Below are 25313 nucleotides of genomic sequence, written 5' to 3' on the forward strand. Positions count from 1 at the left end.
ATATAGGTTCATCTTCTTTTTTTCTTAATTAAGGCCACTAACTTGTGTGTCCCATCCCTCTTAACTACAGATCTATAGAGTGAAATCCTCTAGCTGCAGTTCTCAGAGACTCTTCTAGAACATTGGTTCACAAACTGGCTGCAAATCAACATCACTAGGAGAGCTTGTAAAAATGCATGACTCCTGCACTGCCTCTCAATCTGCTCAATCAGAGGGGTTCTGGAGAGTATGATCAAGGACTCTGAGCATTTGCAAGTCTTCCTGGCTCCAATCCACTCTCCATTCTCATGAGATCCTGACCAGCATGTGGCTAATGGAAACCATCTGCCACTTTGGGCTGGGGAGTCTCCCTGGTCTACTTCTGTAGCCTCTTCGGGCTTAAGATTGTGGTTCAGTCAGTGAGTCTTGTCCAGTAAGGTCTATCGCTATCTCCACATTTTTGTGATTTAAAATCAAGAAGGTTCACCCACAGAAAATCTATGGACTATCTTTGACTGCTTAGATTTTTGTACAGGTCCTTGTGCAGCTTGAAGTAGAAAGTGGACATCAAAACCCTGTATATAATGTTGTACAGTTGTAAAGGATTATGACTGTTATCACATTGTCTTTGATTCACAGCCTAGTGCACCGTCCTGCCACACTTTCTTTCTGCTCTCTGCTCAAATTTGTAGCTTGGCAACCACTGGTGGTCCCACTGCTGTAAGGTCTTAAATGTCAGTTATGCCTCAAGGCCCTCATTGCCCAACATTCTAACACACTCACCTTTCAGGTGTCCAGAATAATCTACTCTTCCCTATTTCTGAAGTATTTAGCTAAAATACCTTGTGGTCCTAGAGTGATCCTCAACTATGCATTCCTTGGCACAGGTCAGCTTAATGTGGATTTGCAGGGCAGTCATTCCTAAAAAGTTCCATTTTTCTTTTCTTTCTTTGAGTGAGTGTGTGTGTGTGTGTGTGTGTGTGTGTGTGAAAAGATCCCTGATCTAGCAATTTCTTTTCTAAACCTATCCTACAGAAGTCCACTAGCATGCAGAGATGATATATGATGATGCCTACGCAGTTCTGTTTATAATACAAGAAAAAACAAAATGAAACCGACACATCAAGTGGGGCTGGCTTAAAAAATTGTAACACAGACATTGGCTATATAACATACCAGTTATTAAAAGGAATGAGGTGGGCAGGCTGCAGTCTAGAGGGTTATGCTGCTGCTGGGAGGCCAGCGTCACAGATCTGAGTTCCAGCTGAGTTCTGAATGACCTGGCTTCCAATCCAGCTTCCTGCTAATGTGCCTGAAAGCAGCCAGTGATGACCCCAGTGCTTACACCACTACCACCCACATAGATAGTCTGGTAGAGTTCCAAACTCTCGGCGTAGGCTGGATCCTGTGCCAGCTGTAGTATTTGGGGAGTGAACCTGTGAATGGAACATCTTGACTCTTTCTCTTCTGTTTAAGCATAAGGAAATACATGAGTAAACTAAAAGAATGATGTTTATTTCTATTTTGTCAAAGAAAGACTTTGCAAGTGAAAAACCTAGTTGTTTTTCTTACTAATCCTACCCCTTTTAAACAAAATAAATAAAACGTAACCATATGGGCATTTGTATTTATGTGCTTACATGGAGAAGTCCGAGATACTACTCATTACACTAGCAAGTAATTAGTGATAAAAGTAACTGTGATGGGAATAAACCTAATTATAAATTAAGTGCTATACATCATATAAAGATACCATTTTTAAAACATATATAGTATATCACATTCAAAGCAAGTATATTGTGGATGAAATGACAACAGATAGTCTTTACCTCAACATAATCCAGGGTGGTGGAGTTAGAAATGAACTGTGGTACCAATGAAGTAAGACTAGCTATGTGTTGATAATTCTTGACTAAATGAGAATATATATGGGCTTACTATGCTATTCTCTGTATGTCCATATATAGTTGAACATTTTGTAATAAAAACAAAATAATTTGTTTGAGAGGCAGTGAGACAGAAAGAGAGAGACAAAAGAAACGATGTTCTCCATATGCCTGCAACGCTGGTGCCCTCGGTTCAGGTCTCCCACATGGTTTGCAGGAATCCCACTGAAGATGCCATCACTCATACCTCCCAGGGCATGCATTGGCCGGAATGCTGGAAGACGGTAATTAACCCAGGTACTCTGTTATGGGATCGGGACACCTTAGCTGATGTTTTAATTGCTAAGCTATACACATGTCCAAAAATAAAAAATGATTTTCAAATAAACAATTACACTCAATTTTAAGTACCAATTGTTTTATTTTATTTTACGATTTTACATAAAAATCAATCAAATCATAATTGTATTTTACTGAGAGATAGCAATTGTTTTGAAGATTCATATATTTGAAAGTCAAACTTACACAGAGGGACACTCACACACACACTCACACACACACTGATCTGCCATTTGCTGGTTCACTCTCCGATGGCCACAACAGCCAGGGCTGAGCCAGGCTGAAGACAGCAGCCTGGAGCTTCAGCTGGGTCTCCCATGTTGGTAGCAGAAATTCAATGCTCAGCCATCTTCTGCTTTCCTAAGTCATTAACAGGGAACTTGATTGGAAATGGAGCAACTGGGACATGAACCTGTACCCATCTAGGATGTTAACATTTGTACGTGGCAACTTAACCTATTTCATCATGATGCCAGTTCCAGGAATAGCATCCTAAGCAGCAACTGGGTATATGGGTTTAGAGTCTGACTAGCAAGTAAACTTGGGAAGAGTGAAGATGCCATAAAGACAGACTCATCTTGGTTTGTACTATTCCAAATAAGAATAAATACTTTATAATGATGAAAGAAACACAAAGAATTAGGAGATGCAGTTAATCAAACAGGTATGCAAATCTGTAACAGAGGAGATGGAAGAACGATGTCATCTGGGATCAGGCTAAACTAGAGACACACAATGTGCTGCAGAGGTGAGGATTACGAAGTAGAATGGACGGCTTCTCTTGACTGCCTGTCAGGGGCTGGCATACTCATGTCAATGACGACAGGGGAGGCCTGGAGGAGCAGATGGAGAGGCTCACAACAGGCAAAAGTTACTGTTCATGTTGCCACAGAGAGCAGAAAGGCCCGAGGACCAGCTGGGGGAAACAGAGGGAGAAAATCCCCCTTAGCAAAGGAACTGTGAGAAGACTGGGATGCCCCAAATCCAAAATCCTGGTATGGGTGTTCCGTAGGCTCTTTTCTATGATGTGAGCAGCAAAAGCACTCAAAGCTTGATCTCCCTGCTGGAAACTGCTACACAGAATGTCCATTTGGTTCACCAAGGTCTGTGCCAAATAGAAGACGATTGGAGTCGCATTAAAAGATGCTTTGTATCACACCTAGAATGTGGGCCTGGAAGTCTTACTATCTCAATGTCATTGTGCCTGCAATGTTCTACTTGCTTTGAAATAGATGTAAGAGTAGAACCCAATATATAATTCAGTCAGGCGGAGCAGCGTGACTCAAGAAGGATGAGGATGAGGGCTCCCCGGGGCTATGGAGTCTCTGACATTGTAGCTGTTCTCTCGTTAACTCCAATGCCTGCATTATGGTAAAGACAGAAGAGCATTTGGGGAGTATATCTAGGAATATAGACTCCTTCCCTCTGTATTTTAACAACTCATATGTAACCTAGTTAATTCAAGCTTCACTCCTAGTAAGCCATAAAGATAAGGAGATGGGCTAATAAATGCTCAGGCAGTGAACATGGTGAAGCTGTCACCATACTTCCCAGAGGTGACTTGGAGCAGTGAGCATTAGGTCACTTTGTGGACTCTTGGTGCTGACCAGGTCACAGGCCTTGTCCACCCAGCTCTGTGATCGGTCCACAGTGACATCAGAGGAGTGGGGGAGCTGTTAGATCAGGCCCAAGGCAAGAGACTGACTGACTTGAGCAAGGTCCCCCCTTTGCAAAATAGATGATTCTGGACTCATAGCCACGCTTCCTGATTGCCAAACCAGTGTTTTCCTGTCATTCCATCACCCTTCTTTCATGTCAGAAGGAATACATACTGAATACACTGCTCATGGTACAGAAGCTAAGCTATGTCTGGCTGGTACTATCAAACAGGGACTTGGACAGAGAACGCTGCCAGCTTGGAGGGGTTCTGGACAGAGACACATTTGTGAGTGTGTGTGTGTGGTTCAGGGTTGTGTGGGTAGCAGTCCCCTTTGTTTCTTGAGCACCCAAAACAATCAAACCTTGGGCCCATGTTGGACAGGGTTAAACTGGATGGCTTTTACTTTTCAAGAGACACTTCTTTATTTTAACATGGGGTCTGGGAGATTGAGGGTGGGTCTGAAATCTGCACTTCCTCAAAGTATGTTGTTGATTGAGCAAATTAGTTAATAGCGCTATGAGTCTCGGTTCGTAACTTTAATGCCTGCTACATCTTTGTTCCAAGATTTTTCTGAGGATAAAATGTACAGGAAAGTATGTTATAAACTGCAAAGTACATTTAAATGCAAGGCATTACTAATCATATTATGGTACAAGAAAGACGATGCCCCATGAATACTTAAGGCACTCTGGCGCTTAGCAATAACAATAAGGAGACAAGGTGACTGAGGCCCACTCCCACCCTCTTCTGGGAGAACTTCCAGTCCTCCATTCAGTGGGAAGAGCTGTGTATCAGATGATGGAGGAAGCACTTAGAAACCCCTGACCAAAGGACAGCAGAGGCCAGGTGGCTTGCCCTTCCACAGGGCTCCCACCTGTGGAAGGATGGCTTCCCCACTGTGGCTGTGGAGCCTTCCTCTCCTTCATGAGCTGGGTAGGCCCCAGGGAACCAGAGTCAGCTGGAAGAAGCAAGGGTGTCTGAGAAGCAAGGGGCAGCTGAAGAACAGACATGACATGAGAATATGCTTTGATCTGTACAAAGGAAGACAAGAGCAGGAGTGGAGTGGCATGCTGCATTCCCATCACCCGACCGAGATGGGCACAGAACAGGGAGTACATCAGACTGTCTGTGACACTCCGAGAAAATGGAACCGAATGGGGGTTTTGGCTTACAATTCTTCCTGACAGCTTCGAGTCCATTAAAAATACATTAAATGTCAGCGAGAATTTGCCATGGCATGTTGTTTTGCCAAGAGCAAAATTTGTGAAATCAAGACATACATTTTAAATGAAGTCACATCAGTACTTTCCATTGCATTTACTGCTATGAAGAATACTATGCATGTTGGGAGAAATTACTTCTGTAAATACACACACACCCATCCTTTTTTTAAAGTTTTATATATTTTGGAAAAGAATTGTAGATCTTTCTACTTTCTCACATAAATCTCAGAATTACTGCCACAAAATCAAGAAGACATTGTCTGTAGAGTGGCCACTTTTTAAAAAACATTTATTTTTATTGGAAAGACAGATATACAGAAAGAAGAAGAGACAGAAGGGAAGATCTTCTGTCTATTGATTCACTCCCCAAGCAGCCACAACGGCCAGAGCTGAGCTAATCCAAAGCCAGGAGCCAGGTGCCTCTTCTTGGTTTTCTGCACGTGGGTGCAGGGCCCAAGGCTTTGGCCTGTCCTTGACTGCTTTCCCAGGCCATAAGCAGGGAGCTGGATGGGAAGTGGGGTTGCTGGGATTAGAACCTACATCCATATGGGATCCCTGCGCATGCAAGGCAAGGACTTTAGCTACTAGGCTACCACGTGGGGCCCAGTGGCTACTCTCTGATTGTTGCAACCACATAGGTAGATCAGGATATTATCCTGATTTTAATTTGGAGAAAAGTAGAAGGGAGAGGAAAGAAAATTGGGACTTATGAGGTGTAGTACACTATGTTTGGCATCATTTATTCCATTTTCTAAAGGTTTATTTTAATTTTTTTGAAAGGCAGATTTATAGGGAGAAGGAGAGACAGAGAAAAATATCTTCCATCTGCTGATTCACTCCCCAAGTGCCAGAGCTAAGTTAATCCAAAGTTAGAAGCCAGGAGACAGGCAGTTCTTCTGGGTCTCCCATGTGGGTGCAGGGTCCCAAGGCTTTGGACTGTCCTCCAGTGCTTTCCTAGGCCACAAGCAGGGAGCTGGATGGGAAGTGGAACAGCCAGGATGTGAACCAGTGGTCACAGGGGAAGATTAGCTAATCAACTGAGCCATTACACTGGGCCCCATTTATTCCTTTCTTACAGCAATTTCTTTTTTCTTCATCCATTTTTTCTTTATTTTTGACAATTTTTACATAGTTAATTAGGGCACAAAGGTTCAAGGGCTACAGGAAAGTGGGGAAGACTATTATTTCCACATTTTTTTTTTTCTGTGTCTGGGGTAAAGGAGGAGATAAAGGGAGAAGCCCCACCCAGGGGATGGAGGACAGAACAAATCAATCAACTACCCCAACCATATGTTGGCAGTGAAAAACTGGGCAAACGGAGACTCTAAGATGGACTATTTTAGTCAGTGGATTCTGGAGATTTCATTGTGCTTGGAATGGCGAGACTGGCAGCAATTCAGAACTGTTGAACTATCAAAACCTCTTGAGCAGGACTCTCAGAGCATGCCCCACATCAGGGACCTGGGATGGGTGGGAACCTGGGTGGAATTTAGGGGCTATTTCTGTATGAATTTTACAGAAAAGTTTCAGAGAAATCACACACTCTGTTAAGCCCACAAAGCCATCAGGGGACAAAGCTGGGATCCCCTCCAGCAGATGCTTTCCCCACGAGTTAGAGGTAGAAAAGAAGCACACAGAAATTATCTGGGTTTTAGAAATCTGCTTATCTGTAACTTGTTGGGAGTGAGGGTTGGGGAGTGGGTGGGAGAACAGATGAATCAAGATTAACCATGGGCTGAACAATATTTGAAACTGGGTAATCACTTTCAGTATACAACCTTGTTTGCTTTTTATAGGTTTGAAAGTTTCCAAAATCAAAGGTCAAACAAAAGAGCTTTTTTTTTTTTTTCCAGTGGACATAGACAACATAGAAAATGTAACATATCAATAATCTTCTTGCTCACTAAAAGATGGTGAAGTCTGATAACAGGAGGCAGAGGTCATTTGTTGGGGATATTTGCCAAGATGAAGTGGGCAGTGATCACACGTGACGTGCAGCTCAGCCTCTATCAGATGAACATTGTTCCATCCCCAGGAAGGAATCTTAGCAGTGTGCTGCTTTAGAGCTTCAAATTATCATTGTAAAAGCTCTGCTAACTAGACTGGAGATTAATATTGAAGGATGTCGGAAATGCTACTTGGGTTATTTTTACCCTATTTGTAAGTTTTTCTAACATTATCAAGAACTACAAGAAGACAGAGAATCTCACAGATGGAGGAAAGAATATTTTACCACAGAAAAAGTATTGCTTTGCTTAACTTAAAAGGTTAACTTTAATTAAGACAGCGATAAGAGCTTTTACCGAAAGAATGACAAATATGTAAAATTACCTCCACTGCTGCGGGCCATTGTCATGGCTTCCAAAGACGTAGCTGGAGTTATTTCTAGCTGGCAGATCATCACTTTGGCTCTGCTAATGACATTGGCTGCTTCCCTCAGGTCTTCAGTATTCAAAAGTAAATTTGCTCCAGCCACTATGACGATGATATTCTGGCCTACAAAGAAATTCTGCATATTTATATAAAAACCAAGCAAAGCCAAGCACTGGTATTTCGTAATGTTACAATCATTCTGATAAAGTCATTATGCAAAATGAGTATTAATTTCAGCATTTCCAGGCCATTCAGGTTAAATTTTGTGTTCCAAATATATCTTTTGCAATATCTTTCCTAAGATTCATATTACGAGGATCATTTTGAGCAATATCTTAAAAAGGTTTCTCCTATCAATATTCTTATATACAGGGAATATTAGTTTAGAAGTGATACATAATATACTTTTAAAATTTCCTTTATAGGAAATAGGTACTATGTAAAGCTTTCTGAATTCTAAATGACAGACGCTGTGGAGATGAGCATAAATAGGAGTACATCTGTGGGATGCTCAAAACTAATGCTCCGTCGGAGGCAAGCAATGCTTGAGTATACCCTATGGCATTCCAAAAGTGACTGTCAATTAAAATACGCTTTATTATATGCAACAGATGGAACACTGTACCAGATAAAGTAGAGAGGGATGTGTGGCCTATGTCATACTGGATCAAATAGACAGAAACAGGACAAAGGAGTCTTGCATATTCTCATTATTTGGACCCATGCTCTACATGGGGTAAGAGCATGTTGTATCTGCTGCTTATGTTAAAAAATTTGAAGTTTGGTTATATTAATCTGAAAGGGAGAAGGAAAGGAGAAAAGAGTGAAAAATACGGAGAGAGAGAACACTCCCATCTGCTGGTCCATTCCCCAGATGCCCCAGGTAGTCCGGTAGGCCACGCTAGAGCGAAAGCTGGAAGCTCATTGGGCTCTAGGGAGAGTGGGTGACAGCTGCCTAATTATTTGCATTCTCAGAAGCTGCCTCCCAGGGCGTATATTAGCAGGAAGTTGGAATTGGGAGCAAAGTCTGGGACCTGAACCTAGGCAGTCTAATAAGCAATATGGGCAGCTGAAGTAGCATCTTCACCATTGTGCTAAGGACATGCCCCATATCATAGTTCTTAAGAACTCTGCTGCTCAGGGCTGATACGGTGGTGCTATGGACCATTCCTCTGCACAGGAACCCCTTAGGGGCACTGGTTTATGTTGCTCCATTACCAATCCGGCTCTCTGTTTAAGGCCTGGGAAAGCAGTGGAGGATGGCCCAAAGACTTGGGCCCCCTGTACCCACATGGGAAATCTGGAAGAAGTTTCTGTCTCCCAGCTTTGGCTGTCGCAGCCATCCACAGAGTAAACCAGTGATACAAGACCTTTTCTCTAATCTCTCCTCTTTCTGTAAAATCTGCCTTTCAAAAAGCAAACACACAAACAAAGCCCTTAACTATGCTGCTCGATACAGAGGCCACTGGCACAGAAATATATGGCTACTGACCACTTGAAATGTGGGAGTCCAACCTGAGACATGCTTTGAGTATAAATCCAAGTGGATTCCCAAGACAGGACAAAGGAAAGAATGTTAACTATCTCTCAATTTTTAATTTTTAATACAGTAAACTTGTATTACATGATGAAATACTATTTTGGATTCACTGGACTAAATATATTGTCAAAATAACATTTACCTGTTTCTTTATGCTTTTGTTTATTATTCACTTATATTTATTTTACAGTAGATCGATTTATTCTTACTTAAAAGGGAAAGGCAGAGATAAGTCTGTGGGAGAGAGAGATCTTCCATCTGCTGGTTCACTCCTCAAATAGCTGTAAAAGTTGGGGCTGGGTTGTGCAAAGCCAGGAGCCTGGTGCTTCCTTCAGATCTCCCACATGGGTGCAGGGGTCACGTACTTGGGCCATCCTCTGATGCTTTCCCAGGCCATCAACAGGGAACTGATTGTAAGTGAAGCAGTTGGGATACATACACATTGGCACACAATTGGGAAGCTAGTGCTGGAAGTAGAGGTGAAACTTGGTATGCCACAACACCAGCCTCCCCCGCACCATCCCCCTTTTTAAAGATTTATTGATTGATTGATTTGAAAGAGTTACAGAAAATGGAGAGACAAAGAGAGCGAGATTCTTCACTTCCCAGATGGCTGCAACAGGAGCCAGGAGCTTTCCCAGGTCTCCCACCTGGGTACAGGGGCCCAAGCATTTGGATCATCCTCTCTGCTTTCCAAAGCCCATTAACAAGGAGCTGAATTGGGAATAGTTCTAAACTGGAACAGCTGTGATTTGAACTGGTACTCATATGGGGTGCCAGTATCTCAGGCAGTGGCTTTACCCACTATGCCACAGCACTGGTCCCTCTTTATAACTTTAAAGTGTGATTATTGAACAGTTTGAAATGCTGTATGCGGGTTGCATTTTATTTCTGCTGGACAATATTATCTAGAGCAATTAGTTGCAGTAAGCACTTTTTTTGTGTGTGTGCTGTAGAGGCTGCTTGTGTTGCTCTTGTGTAGATATGACCTAAAACTATCTTTAAACACTGAACAAATTCTAGCTATCATTTTACCACAAATGTGTTCATTGGCTATGAGGAGGATTTAATAAGTAGGGATAGTTCAAGTGTAAAGCCAACTGCAGGACTGAAAAGTTCACAGACCCATGTGCTGACAGACAGCATCTCCTTGCTTTTCTCCCTCCATGACCCCAGTGTCTGTGCAGGCAGCTGCAGCTTCTGTGTTACAGGTATCTGAGCCTACATTTCTGGCCTATTCTCGGATGCTGAGCAACAAACCCCAAGATGGCAGAGGTCTGGTGGACCAGGCCAATGGCTACTTCCCTCAAGCTGCAGATGTGATTAGTCAAAATGACACTCATTATACTGCCTTGCACACTCCCTCCTGCACTTACCCCTTCCTGCCAGTGCCCCTCTCGGGCCTCTCTCAGTGCTTCTACCGCTATCTATACTTGAAGAGCATTACCATTCACTCCAAATCAGACAGAGCCTACCATAAAAGGCACTACGTACACAGCGTTAACTTACATCCTTGAATGGAAAATGCAGATTTTGTTTTACAGATAAGGAAGAAAGAGAACTTGAAGATATCTGTAGAATAAAATAAGAGGTTTAAGACAGGGATGAGCGACTGTTGACAGCAATAATTACCTAGGATGTAGCCTGAAGTCATGAGCACAGGCTCTCCATTGTTAGAATGAAAACATGTGTCTACTGTTTTTAAGTGGAACTTCCTTTATCATGGTAACTTCAGGATTGTTAAAGTCTAGATAAAAATACTGTATCTTTTATGTGAAATGATTGCACAAAATTCATCATCCATGGTTTTGCTTCCTGTGGTTTCAACTTCCTGTGGTCAGCTGTGCTCCAAAAATGCTAAATGGAAAATTCCAGAAATAATGCACAATTTTTAAATTATGCACATTCTGAGGAGCATGATGAAATCTGCACCACCCTGGCCCATCTCACCCAGAACATGAATCATCCCTTTGTCCAGCATATCCATGCTATGTACTCGATGCTACCCACCCATTAGTCACTTGGTCATGGTGGTGACCAGACTGACTGTTGGGATAATGCAGTGTTTGTGCTCATGTCGCTGCCATGCAGTAATCCAATGCTATGTCACAGCACCAGTGTGCTTCACCTCACTCTGTAGGCACTTTACTAGCTCACGTCACCATGAATAGAAGGGTGAGCACAGTACAGTAAGATACTGCAAGACATGATTATATAGGATACATTATAATTGTTTTATTGTATTACTGTTGTTGTTAATCTCTTACTCTGCGCATCTCAGAAATTAAACTTCATGTTACTGTGCATGTATAAGGAAAAACATAGTCTATATGGGGTGCCAGGCATTCTTTGGGGGTTTTGGAACATATGCCCTGAGGATAAGGGGAAAGTTACTGTATAAATAAGACATGTTGTCATAAATCCCAATTTAACACAGTGCACATGGTGCCCTAGGTTCTATTATAGGTGCCTGCAGAAGGGGTAAAGGTAGAATCTTGTGTAGGTGTCTTTATACTTAATGCTTAAAAAGTTGACGGAAGTTACAAAAAAATTGAAAGTGGTTATTGTTTTTAAAGATAAATGCTTCAACTATGGCAAAGCTTGGTGGCAGAATTAGTTGTATGTATAGACTTTTAAGATCTGATTGCTCCCAGTAAAATCACAACAGAAGACTAAACCAATGAACAACCCATTCTTAAAATGACAGGACCAAAGTACCACTATACATATGAACCCTGAATGTAAATGGCTTAAGCTCAATCAAACATCATAGATTAGTAGGCTGGATTAAAAAACAAAACCCATTTATTTGTTGTCCAGAAGAGACACATTTCACCAACAAAAATCAGCGGAAACTATATCGCATGGGTTTTGATGTTTTCTGTTAGTTTCATCTCTTCAAAACACTTTCTTCTGATTAAATTCTTCAATGACTCATAGTAGCATCATTTTCTGCAAGAAGGTTCTTGATTTTCATTTCTTCAGCTACACGTTAGTCATTTAGTAGTATGTTATTTAACTTCATGGTGTTGTTAATTTCTTTGTGGCTTTTCATTTAAGGGGATGTATAGTAGCTGTGCAATGGAGACTGTCATATCTAGTAACATGTTATTTAACTTCATGGTATTGTAAATTTCTATTTTTCTTTCTATTGTTGATTTTGTAGTGACTTTTCATTTGAGGGGATGTACAGTAGCTGTGAAATGGAGACTGACATATCCAGATGTGAGGATACAATGCAGTATGCATTTCTACTTCCAGACAAAGATGGACTTACAATGAAACTGTTTACTATATCTTGACAATAGGATGCTGGACTCTCTGCCATTGTCCATGCCCGCAATGATGGACATATGGCTGTGTATGAAGAACTATACTTTAGTAATGATAAAGAGGAACTAGGTGTGGGGAGGAATTGGGGCTGGGATAAGGGAAATACCTGGAGCCTATGGAACTGTATCATAAAATAATAATAATAATAATAAAAATAAAGTTATAAAAGATCTGATTGCTGTTTAAAAACCTGACAAAATTGAACAGTGAAGATAGATTCAAAGCAATTAGCTGCTGCCATAGCACAATAAACATTCTATAAATATTACTCATCCAACATTCTTTCTCACCTATTTGCAGTTAGTTACCTAGTGTAATGAAATGGCAGATGACTATTTGACTGTTTTGAGATACAAATGTCAATTCTGAGTTCACATGAAGGGTAAGGGGGATATTATAGGAGGTAAGACTTAGAGGTAACTAAGTCTTATTGTGTGTCTCTGTGTATATATATATATATACATGATGGGCAATTTTCTATTTATTTTAAATTCTTATTTTTAATATTGTTTACATAGTTGAGACAATTTTATATTTGAATTATCAAAATGAGAAATATAAATGAAAACTTATTTATATTTGAGTTGGAAAAACCATGCCAAATCTTGGTGTTAAGAAGTCCATAGGCCTGGGCTACTGGTTGCTACTGGTCTGGAAGCGAACTGTCTCATGAAATGATACTTCAATATGTGAAATTGATACCTTCATCATTGACAATTATAGAAGCAGTCCCTGTGGCAGCATCTGTAGTCTGGTATGCAAATTCTAAAAGAGAAAAGAAAATTGTAATCATGTACATACCGTTTGTCTTGGATAATTTAACAATTCCATTGCAACACTAATCCTTGGAAAAACTTTTTAACCTTTAACCATCTGGAATGATGAGAAAAAGAAAACCCCCTCCAAAAAAAAAAAAAAACCAACAAGAAAACCAAGTAGTGCCAATTTATACCTATGATCTAAACAATGAGGAAAATAGAAGTTACGTTTCATTGCACCTTTTCTCCTGAGTAGTAACAAAGCACCAGGCCACTTCTCTTTCCAATTTCCCTAAGTTATTCACAGTTATATACATATGCATTTTTCTAGGCCAACACATTTATTTTCTTCACTGGAAGAAATGACAGACTTGAGTTTTTAAAAAAATAACTAAAAAAAAAAAAAAAAAACCCAAAAGGTCAAACATATCAAATGAATTTGTTTGATTTTCTTCACTTCCAGAAGCTTTGTCTCTCTTCAAGAATCATGGTCTGGCCCCCCCCCCCCCCCCAAAAAAAAAAGACGCAGCTCAGGCCACTCGGGTAGCACTGAGCCCTGGAGCAGTCTGCAGAGCCCTGGCCCTAGCTCCAACTCGCTGTGTGCTGTTCAACAAAAATTCAAGCACTTCTTTGGCCTTGGGTTTTCTCTGCTGTGACAATGATACCAGCCTTGATGATACACTTGATAAAACAATAACTTTTCTCAGTAAAGCTTTTGTTTCCTTATATCACTTGTGCCATATCCATGAGATGAAAGTTTATAAACTCCTATCATTTTATTCCCATCTTGAGGAATGTACATGAAATAATTAATGAAAGGACATTTAAATAAGCCCAGACAAAGCTGGTGCATAAGAATTCTCTGGCCACCAGGGAATGATCTAATAATTCTATTCTAAATTCAATTTTCCTGTAATAAGACCACAGAAGAAAATTATCAACATCAACTTTTAAAAAGATGAAATTTTACCTGTAGGAATATCATTCTGTTTTAAATTTTCTATATAGTCATTGCCAAAAGAATCCTTGCCAACCTGTACCAAAGAAATGATGAACATTAGATCTTTCCCACTTACTAAAATGCTACAATGTAGCTTTTAGAATACTTAGCATTTTAAAAGGGCATATCTGCACAGTGCTTTATAAACATTCACTAATTAATTTTCTTAATGTAAGATGTTAGACTTGACTTCAGCCCAAATTGTTGTATACTAATGTTTTACTTATATCCTACTAAAATGTTAAGCATATGACTATTGTAAGTTCTATAACCTCAATTCTGATTGTTTCATGTGATAGTTCCCATTGAGACAGAACTAGCTGTCCAACATCAATATTTATAACACATCTCAGCTGTTGGTACTTCAGTATAAATAGGGGCCCCTCCAATACTTCGTCCCATGTTCTACAGTCATCCTAACTTTTCCCTTTTCACATTGGGGCAAAGAGGAGGGATTTTCAAAAACCTAGCTAACTTGAGTAACTTAGTATGGTGGGATTCTGTTGCTTTTGCATTCTGACATCCATTCTTGTAGGGGCACTTCCATTTTCCTTTGGATATCCATTTCTCTCCTGTCCACAGATGACATGATTGGGTTGGTTAGGGAACCTAGCCCCGGCGCAAGAACATGTTCCACCACCTTGGTCACAGTGATGAGATCATGAGTGGGTGTGTGACCCAAATCCACCCAATGAGATTCAATCTTGGGAATTTTATTCAGACAATTGGGGAAAAAGCCTTGTCCCCAGATTGCTACCTGGAAGGGAATGTACCACAGATCACGCTCTGTAAGCAGCAGCCTGAATAAGCAGGGTGATAGAGGACTTTTTTTTTTTTAAGATTTTTAAGTTTATTTTTATTTGGAAGGCAGATTTATAAACAGAAAACACGGAGAGAGAGAGGGGCGGAGGGACAGAGGGAGAGAGAGAGAGAGGAGAGAGAGATATTTCACTGCTGGTTCACCTCCGAATGACCACAATGGCTAGAGCTGGGCCAGTCTGAAGCGAGAAGTGAGGAACTTCTACCAGATCTCCCACATGTGCCCAGGGACTTGGGCTAGACTTTGCTGCCTTCCCAGGCCAAAAACAGGGAGCAGGATCAGAAGGGGAGCAGCTGGGTCACAAACTGGCGCCCATATGGGATGCCGCTGCACCTGAGACATGGCCTCTTGATAAGCTTGGTGGATGCCTATGTCACTGGGCTTTTCAGTTACATGAGCCAAGTTGATTTTCACCCCCTCCCTTGAGCGATTTTGAGTTGAGTGTCTATTACATGTTACTCTAAAATGTTATGATTAGCTTCAAAAGCTGAACCAACCTGCTCTGATCCTGAGCCATAAGTCACATAGTTATGCTTCTGGCTGGATCTAAGGTCTTACTTTGTGGTCCATTTTGGTCACTGAATTTTTCTTTTTCTTTTTGCCCCCCACAATAGGGCTTTTCTGCCAGGCCAGCCAGGACTTTAGGCCTGTGACTGAAGTCCAGAAGGCCATTATTGCAAAGCTTTTGATGCCAACCATGGGCTTCTACATCTACTGCTCATTCCAGGCCTTCTGGTGCACTCACAGCCCTGTACCTCTCTGAGGTTAACCACTCATCACAATGCCACTCTGGCTGGACTTGGCCTGGCTCTGTGGTTGAGTCTATAGCAGAGGCTGTACACCAAAGGCTTGAAGGTTGAATTTTCACCCTTGGATGTATTGTTAGCTCAACTGCTTAAAAAACAAACAATTTTTAAAAGCAGTTTTAGGTTTTCATTAGAAGTAAGCAGAGTAAGTTCTCATATATCTTTCTATTTTTAAAAATTTATTTTCTCTCCTCCCAGAAGGGGCAGTGATGGGGCTAATTCTTGCTCCCTGGCAAGCTCAGCCTTGGCTAGGTGGTGGTCTCCAGCTTACTCCATAGCCCCTGTTATTCTGCTGAGCTGGAGCTGGAGGGGGAAGGGGAAAGCAAGAGGAAGGGAAGAACTGGGGAGGGAGAAGACTCTCATATACCTCCTGTATGCTAATCCTGTTAACATCCCAAACACGGTGGTTGGTGCATTTTTTCAGTCAATGAACCCACATAAACACAGTATTACTCAAGTCCCACAGTTTCCCATGCAGTCTACTCTCGGTGCTACGTGCTATGCCTGACAAACACAAACGTGTGGCTGTGCATTTGTTACAGGATTGTACAGAAGAGTTTCACTGTTTCAAACAGCCCTTCTCTCCCATTCCCTCACCACTGGTATTTTCACTGTGTCCCTAGTTTTGCTTTCTCAGAATGTCACAGAACTGGAAAGACTGTAGTCTTTTTTTTTTTTTTGAAAGATTTATTTATTCATTGGAAAGTCAAATATACAGAGAGGAGGAGAGACAGAGAGGAAGATCTTCCGTCCGATGATTCACTCCCTAAGTGAGCACAACGGCCAGTGCTATGCCGATCCGAAGCCAGGATCCAGGAACTTCTTCCGGGTATCCCACATGGGTGCAGGGTCCCAAAGCTTTGGACCGTCTTCGACTGCTTTCCCAGGCCACAAGCAGGGAGCTGGATGGGAAGTGGAGCTGCCGGGATTAGAACCGGCGCCCATTTGGGATCCCAGCATGTTCAAGGGGATGACTTTAGCTGCTTAGGCCACACGCCGCTGGGCCCAAGACTGTAGTCTTTTTTTTTTTAAGATTTATTTGTATTATTTTTTTATTGGAAAGGCGGATATACAGAGAGGAGAGACAGAAAGGAAGATCTTCCGTCCGATGATTCACTCCCCAAGTGAGCGCAACGGGCCGATGCTATGCCGGTCCGAAGCCAGGAGCCTCTTGCGGGTCTCCCACGCGGGTCCAGGGTCCCAAGGCCTTGGGCCATCCTCGACTGCTTTCCTGGGCCACAGGCTGGAAAGGAAGCGGGGCTGCTGGGATAGAACCGGCGCCCATATGGGATCCTAGTCTTTTTATGACTGGCTTCTTTTGACTTAGTAGGACACCCTAAGATTCTTTCATGTCTTTTTGTGCTGCAATAGATCACTTTTTTTTTTTATGTGAAGAATGATATTCCATTGTGTGGGTGTAGCTCAGTTTATCTGTCTACTCACCTGATGAAGGCTGTTGTGTCTGCTTTCAAGTTGTGGCAGTTCTGACTAAAGGAATCATAAACAGTCATGTGCACGCGTTTGTGCGAATGCTCATCAATTTTTATTTACAATTTTAACCAGCTGTCAATACTTGAATATTAGGCCGCAGCACAGACTGGGAAGGACTTGAGAAGCTGAGGTTCTGGTAACACTTGGTCTGCATTTCTACAGGGTTACCTAGCTGGAACTGAGAAGAGACCTCCCCAAAGGTAGACTCAGGCTCCGGGGTTCATCACAGCCACCACTGGCCCTACTGCTATTTTAGTTACCAAGGTGGTTTCTGCAGGCCCTGAGGCTCAGCTCCTCAACCACACTTCTGTTTTTCTATCCTACAGGAAAGTACTACGCCAATGGACTGTGTTCCTGCCAGGTCTCCACCACTCCTGGTATGTTCTGTTCTTCCACAGAAAACTGTTTCCGTCCAGACTTATTAAGAGAAAGGACCCTGGCGATTTACTTGGGCAAGATGCCCAATGAGTGAAGATGAAAATTCCTGGCTTTTGGATTGTCTAGAGCAGGCATTGGAAAACTCTGTTTTCTGTAAAGGGCCACAGGGTGAGTATTTTAGGCTTTGTGAGCCATATGGTCTCTTTTGCAACTATTTAGCTCTGTCATTGTAGGATTAAAAAAGCCAAAGCCAATCTATAAACAATGGTTGTGCCTGAGTTAACAATAAATCTTTATTTACAATAATAAATAGTAGGCTATATTTGCCCTGTGGGTTTTAGTTGGCTGACCCCTGATTTCAATGCCATATGCGATACATTCTATCCTGAAAGAACACTCCCTCCCTCCCGCCCCATCACCTTTTTGGCCATAACACTGACCAGACAATTATCTCCAATATTGTATAATAGCTTCTCACTAGCAAAATTTCTGTCCGTACAGGACTGTGCAACACAAAGTGCTCTAGCAGAGAGTGGCTCTGTTTGGGTGGTGCTCCTCTCTCGAGAACTTCCCACACAGAAGGCTAGCCCCGTACCAGCTTAAGTGCCAAAGCATGCACTTACGTTGGTCAGAAATTCATACCAGAAACAAACTCTTTATAAAGATGGGAAGGAACTTCTACAAGCATGCTATAAAGACTAGAAAAAGGCTGTCCCAAGGCATGGGGGACCGGCACAAATCACAGCAGGGCAGCTGTCTGCTCTGTCACTATGTTATATAGGCAAAAGCCTGTTAGGGTGAACATCAGAAGCAGCCTTGATAAATGGAGGTGAGCATATAAACATTAGGAAAAACGGATCTGGAGGAATTGTTGGGAGGAGAAGCAAAAACACCATGCAGCTTTGCCTAAATATCCAGGGCTGAGCCGACAGAGACGAGAACAGTGCCGGGTGGGAGGCCGTGTGCGTCAGAGGATGCTTGGCAGGCTGGCTGCTGTGCTGTTTTATCGGTTTGAAGAGCTGCTTTCCTTCTGCACAGGGAAATACCTGATTTGCTACATCTCTCAGGGACAGTTATGGTTTAATTTATTCCAATAGGAATTTCCTGATAAATCTGTCTGACCTTGTAAACTGTTTGTGAGTGGTGGGATAAAAACCCTTTCTTCTGCTTTGGTTGGTATTCCTTGTTAAAGAGAAAAATCTGGTAATTAAAAAAAATAATGGCGGGGGCAGGGGACTGGTGCGATGACTCAACTGGCTAATCCTCCTCCTGTCAGCAATGGCACCCTTATGGGTATTGGTTTGTATCCCGACTACTCCACTTCTCATCCAGCCTCCTGCTTATGGCCTGGGAAAGCAGTAGAGGATGACCTCTACTGAGAGCCTCGGGACCCTGTACCCGTGTGGGAGACTCAGAAGAAGCTCCTGGTTCCTGTCTTTGGATCAGATCAGCTCTGGCCATTGCAGCCATTTGGGAAGCGAAACAGTGGATGGCAGTTTTTTCTGTGTCTCTCTTTCTCTATAAATCTGCCTTCCCAATAAAAAAGAATAAATCTCTTTTTTTTTTTTTTTAAAGATTTATTTTTGTTATTTTTTTTTATTGGAAAGGCGGATATACAGAGAGGAGAGACAGAGAGGAAGAGCTTCCGTCCGATGATTCACTCCCCAAGTGAGCGCAACGGGCCGATACTATGCCGATCCAAAGCCAGGAGCCTCTTCCGGGTCTCCCACACGGGTGCAGGGTCCCAAAGCCTTGGGCCGTCCTCGACTGCTTTCCCGGGCCACAGGCAGGGAGCTGGAAGGGAAGCGGGGCTGCCGGGATTAGAACCGGCGCCCATATGGGATCCCGGGCGTGCAAGGCGAGGACTTAACCACTTGCGCCACCGCGCCGGGCCCAGAATAAATCTCTTTTAAAAAGCCTAAGAAAGATTAATCAGTTTCAATGTCATTATCATCATCATTATCATGGTGCTGGGTCTGAGACTCGATCTTCTCTCTTGAGAAATGGGGTCGAGTTACTGCTGCTTGGCCTCAGTCTTATAAACCACCTTTCTGCCCATCTGGGACCAGTTCCTCCTGGTGCTTCCTATTTTCAAGCGGAAGGGCAACTCATCCAGTATGTAGGTACTTCACATTATTTTAAGTAAGATTATATTAGTATTATTATCCTAATAAAAGTGCATCTCCATTAGTGATCTTGTTTATTTACTAATGCTCAGTGTAATTATTTATCTTCTTACTTTTATGAAACTAGCCAATCTTTGGGAGGATATCTGTACATTGAGAATAACGTTGAAATTTTAAGTGGGATCTCACTATCAATATGTGGACAAAAGCCATGGGGATCTTAGCTCTGTTTAAATGATTTTTTTTTCATGCTGTGTGCAGGGTGGTACAAATGAACAAGCAATGTTAATTAAACAAATCCATCTGTCCCAGTTCTGCATCCCTAAAACCTTTTCCACATTCATTTATACTTTCAGTTTACCTTTAAAAGGTTGAAAGAAATGTTTACTTCTACTTTATCATGTTTTAAAGGATTTACTCTTCAAAAGACAGAGTCACAGAGAATGAGAAGAAAGGGAGACTATCTTCCACCTGCTGGTTCACTCTCCAAATGATTGCAATGACTGGGGCTGTGCCAGGCTGAAGGTGGAGCCTGGAACTCTATTCAGGTTTCCTGGCACTTGGGCTATGTTCTGCTCCATTCCTAGGTGCATTAATAGGGAACTGGGTAGGAAGTGGAGCAGCTGGAACTCAAATCAGTGCTCGTATAGGATGCTGGCATTGCAGGTGGCAGCTTAGCCTATTGTACCACAGTACTTACCCCTGAAGTACTTAATTCTGACTCAAATTTAAGCTTCTTTCCCTGTTCTTGGGAATTGATAGCCAGAAGATGGAGGAGCAGGATACACTCAATGGTTTACTTACTTCCTGCCACTGAGAAAGCACCTTAGAAATATGGTGGGCAAAACAGATGTGAGGTGCCTGCACTAAGAAGCGCCTGGACAAAGGTGGGCTTGCAGGTAGCTGTGGAGGCTTCCCCGTCTCCCCCGGTCACATTTTGGTTATCAAGCTGATAGGAAAACTTTAAATTGTAAGCATCTTGGCCATGAGGCAAATGGTGCATATGGGAGTCAGGAAACTTGGAATCTAATTTCAGTTCTGCCATTATCACGCTAATTAAAATTCCTTACATTTTGCCTCAGATTGTTCCATCTGAGACAGGCTGCAGGGTGGGATTGGTGTGAGTTCTCTGGCAGGCAACCATTGGTTTCTCAATCCTGGCCTCATTGTGGCATCTCCCGGGGAACCTTACAACAGGGACAAGGAGCTCCAGTCCAACTGTCAAGTAACAGGTTTGGGAAAGGGCAAATTTGACTTCAGGGTGAAGAAGCTGGAAAGACCTGGTGACCTGTTTTTGATCTCTGAAAACCAAAAATCTGAACACATAATCCATTGATTTTTCTCACAGTGACCTAGCATAGAAGTCACCTTTTTGGTGAAGACAATGTGTACTCTAAAATCCTGCTTTTTATGTTACCTGAGGTGCAGGACCACCTCTCCCGTTTTTCTTGTTTTCAATCCATGGTGGGCTAATAATTAAAAATTATATATAATTATAATAATTATAAATTACAATCAAAGACGAATGAAGACAACAAATGTATAAAATAGAAAGTGTAATGTATGGTTGCTGTTATGTTTAAGTGTTATAAAAGCAATGAATCTCAACTGAACTTGAACTATGGTTATGCAACAAGGTGGAGGAATCCACCATGGGGGGAGGGGTATGGGAGGGGTGGGGGGGATCCCCAGCGCCTATAAAACTGTACTACATAATATAATGTAAGCAACAATAAAAAAAAAGTGTTATAAAATTATTGTTAAACAATTCTAATTCTTTCTTCTCCATTTTGGTACCTTCCTCAGCAATGACAACTCACACCATCCTCAGGAGTATTTGCACAGTTCTGGCTAAAATGCTGCCTCTGTTACGGCATGCCTGGGCTCTCTGAAGGGCAAACAGGCAGCTCTGGGATCAGAGAGGAGGTATTGTCTCAGCTGTGCAGGAAGCAAGAACAGCTACGTTTTGAAAGTCCCTGCACTTTCCTGATTTCCATCCTAGTCATCTTGTTTGTCTGTGGCATCTGTTCACCTGCACAGCAGGAATCTGGGGCTCTGGGCTGAAATGAGGCACTGATCCTACTAAAATGTCATTTTAGAAAATTATTATTATTTGAAAAGCAGAAATCCAAAGAGAGAGAGAGACAGAGAGAAAGAGAGAGAAATCTTCCAATAGGTGGTTCACTTCCCAAATGACTCAAAGGACCAGGGCTGGAAGTGGGTTAAACCAGGGGTCTGGAACTCACTGCACGTGTCTCACATGGGTGGCAGAGATCTAAGAACATGAGCCACTACCTGCTGCTTCCTCAGGTGTGCATCACTAGGAAACTAGGATGGGAAGCAGAGCCATGACTTCAATCTAGATATTCCAATGGGGCATGCAGCTGTCCCAAGAGCAACCGTACCACTGTGCTAAATGTCTGCTGCCCGCCAGCTGCCAATTTCTGAGGGATAGAAATAACTTCCCCCTGGTTTAAGATTTGGCCCAATGGAATGGAGGAAAAGGAAACACTTAAGTCAGATGAAATCTTGTGAAAGATGTCCTAATAGGCCATTTGCTCTGAGAATACGACTTTGATTTTCTACAATATATGCCTAGATTTGCATCTCAAAATCCTGTCTCCAGGATTACTGGACTATAGTCTTGGCCCATGACTCAGCTGAATGCTGACTACATAATTCTTAACTACTTGAAGCATTTCATTAAACATGTGTTGCTGTATAAATACTGATATAACTCCTGCTTAATATTCTTTGTCAAACTGTCTCATCAACTGTTTTTTCCTAGCTCAAAATGAGCTGTTCGCCCTGTGCCATCAAACAATCCTGTTTCATCAGAGCTTTGATTTTAGTTTGCTATGGGTCAGTAGTAGATAAAATAATGTTGCTAAAAAAAACCACAGGACATGTTCTACCTGTTTTTCTTTCCTCCCATCTGTTCAATTCTTTTGAAAAGACAGAGTTAGAGAGGGGAGGAGAGATAGACACAATCTTTAATTTGTTGCTTCACTTCCCAAATGGCCTTATCAGCTGGAGCTGGGCCAGATTGAAGCTAGGAGCCAGAAGCTTCCTTTGAGTATCCCACAGATGCTCAGGGGCCCAAGCACTTGGGCACTTCTCTGCCACTTCCTCAAGCATATTAGTAGGGTGCCAGATCAGAAAAGGAGCAGCTGGGACTCGAAATAGTGCCCATATGGGATGCTAGGATTGTAGGTGAAAACTTATCCACTTATCCTGCTATGCCACATTGCCAGCCTCCTATCTGTTCAATTTCCTCTTGAATAATGTCATGATTTTGTTTTTTATTTAGAAATTGTTGTCTTTTTTGGCCTGGCACTATAGCCTAGTGGCCAAACTTCTTGCCTTGCATGCACCATATGGGCGCTAGTTTGTATCCCTCAGCTCCAGTTCCCATCTAGCTCCCTATTTGCGGCCTGGAAAAGCAGTTGAGGACAGCCCAAAGCCTTGGGACCCTGCACTCACATGGGAGAACTGGAAGAAGCTTCTGGCTCCTGGCTCCTGTTTTTGGATCAGTTCAGCTCCAGCCCTTGTGGTCACTTGGGAAGTGAACCAGTGGATGGAAGATCTTTCTCTCTGTCTCTCCTCTCTGTAAACTTGCTTTTCTTTCTTTCTTTTTTTTTTTTTTTATTGTAAAGGCAGATATACAGAGAGCAGGAGAGACAGAGAGGAAGATTCACTCCCCAGGCCGCCGCAACGGCTGGAGCTGAGCCAATCCAAAGCCAGGTCTCCCATGTGGGTCTCCCATGCGGCTGCAGGGTCCCAAAGCCTTGGGCCATCCTAGACTGATTTCCCAGGCCACAGGCAGGAGCTGGATGGGAAGTAGGGCTGCCGGGACTAGAACCGGCGCCCATATGGGATCCCAGGCGTGCAAGGAGAGGACCTTAACCACTGCGCCACTGCACTGGGCCCTAAACTTGCTTTTCTAATAAAAATGAATAAATCTTAAAAAAAGAAACTGTCATCTTAAAAAAAAAACACTATGCAGCAAGTTTGCCTAATAAATATATACTTAACAACAGAAAAACATAATGAATGGATAAAGATTTTATAAAGCTATATTATTTTCCTTTTTGTTAAGTAAAAGAATATTGCACACTGTGCCTAAGTCTATAAATACATCTATGTCTAAAAGTCTTAGGTTATGTAAGTAAAGTTACCCTGGATCAGTTTTACCTGAAGTCATGTCTCCTCATTATCACAGTGTAGACCCTCATGCGACATCCTACTGTGGGGCTGATCACTAGGTGCATGAATCAAGGGCACAGTAGATGTGTAGAACTTTCAGAATTGCACAGCTGCTCACCTAAACTGTCACGCGCAGCCCAGAATAAAAACACAGCGCTTTTACTTTCATAAGCCCCACAAGTGGAACATGTCTCAAAATACAGCCTCCTGCCTTCCTTTCCTCTCATATCCACTTGTACAGTCTCATGATTCACTTCCCAAGTTCATTTCCATAATCCAAATATTTCTACTTTGTGTGCCTCTCTTTGCCTCAAATTCTACAGACCTAAAATACAACCAATCCATGTCTGAATCTTGGACTTGGATGAGATCCCAGGGGACAGCCCATCTTGCTGGCAATGACTGTCTGAATAGCTTCCACCCAGCATCAGAGAAGGAAGGTTCTCTGGAAGGAAGGTTCTTTTTGCCTTCCAGGGTTCCAGCCCTAAGGAACTCCCCTTGCCCTAGCACAGCCACCTGGAGTGCCCCGCTCCCAACACCAATTCTATGTCCAGGTTTTCCTAGCCTGGAAGAAGTAGGAACTTTCCAGATCCTAAGTTCCTATAAGTCAGCACTTATAGTCAGCATTTCATTACTCCTCAAGCCCTTCCTGTCTAGTCAAGTATGGGATGGGTCAAGCTCAGTGTAGTTTTGTTTTTTTGTTAATTGATTTTTATTTGAAAGGCAGATCAGATTTGTAGAGAGAAGGAGAGATAGAAAGATCTTCCACCAGTGGACTCTGAATAGGTTTCATTGCGGTTGGGATGGTGAGATTGGCAGCAATCCAGAACTGATGAACTATCAAAACTGTTTGAGCAGGACCCTTGGAGCGCGCCTCATGTTGGGGATCAGGGATGGGTGGGAAGTTGGGTGGGGCTTTTCCCTTTGCTTCTCCCCTAACCCCAGATACAGGGCAAAATGATGATATTAGTGTGGAAACAATGACCACTTTCACCCTGCAGCCCTCGACCCTTTGTACCCTAATCAACTAAGATTATTAAAAGAAATTAACGGAAAAAAAGAAGAAGGATCTTCCATCTGCTAGTACACTCTCCAAGGGGCCACAACAGCCACAGCTGAGCTGATCTGAAGCCAGGAGCTTCTTCCAGGTGCGGGGTCCCAAGGCTTTGGGCCATCCTCTTTTGCTTTTTCAGGCCATAAGCAGGGAGCTGGATGTGACAGGAGCTGGAGCTCATATGGGATCCTGTTGTTTGCGTGGTAGGGATTCAGCCATTGATCCCTCATGCTGGGCCCTCAGTGCAGTTTTAATCAGTCCCCTCTCATAGCCCCATAATTCCCAGAACATAATTAATTGCTAATTTTTGATGTTTTAAATTTCTCCAGGGTTCAACCTCT

At 42.5% G+C, this 25313-nt stretch overlaps 2 protein-coding genes across 2 annotated transcripts in view; one reads left to right on the forward strand and one right to left on the reverse strand.

Annotated features, from left to right (window-relative positions):
* RBKS (ribokinase) overlaps window positions 1–25313 on the reverse strand; it is a 91114-nt gene that overhangs the window by 46341 nt on the left and 19460 nt on the right. The window contains exons 3-5 of the mRNA XM_040993002.1: window positions 14062–14125; window positions 13036–13098; window positions 7419–7583 (exon numbers count right to left, since the gene is read on the reverse strand). Coding sequence (XP_040848936.1) covers window positions 7419–7583; window positions 13036–13098; window positions 14062–14125 — 292 coding nt within the window. The remainder of the gene's footprint in view (window positions 1–7418; window positions 7584–13035; window positions 13099–14061; window positions 14126–25313) is intronic.
* Window positions 17546–25313, forward strand: part of BABAM2 (BRISC and BRCA1 A complex member 2) — a 449694-nt gene continuing 441926 nt past the window's right edge. Inside the window, exon 1 of the mRNA XM_040993000.1 lies at window positions 17546–17754. The gene's annotated coding sequence lies outside the window, so the exon portion shown is untranslated. The remainder of the gene's footprint in view (window positions 17755–25313) is intronic.

Source organism: Ochotona curzoniae, unplaced genomic scaffold, assembly GCF_017591425.1.
Source record: "Ochotona curzoniae isolate NIBS_2020 unplaced genomic scaffold, NIBS_Ocur_1.0 contig_883, whole genome shotgun sequence".
Taxonomy (NCBI): domain Eukaryota; kingdom Metazoa; phylum Chordata; class Mammalia; order Lagomorpha; family Ochotonidae; genus Ochotona; species Ochotona curzoniae.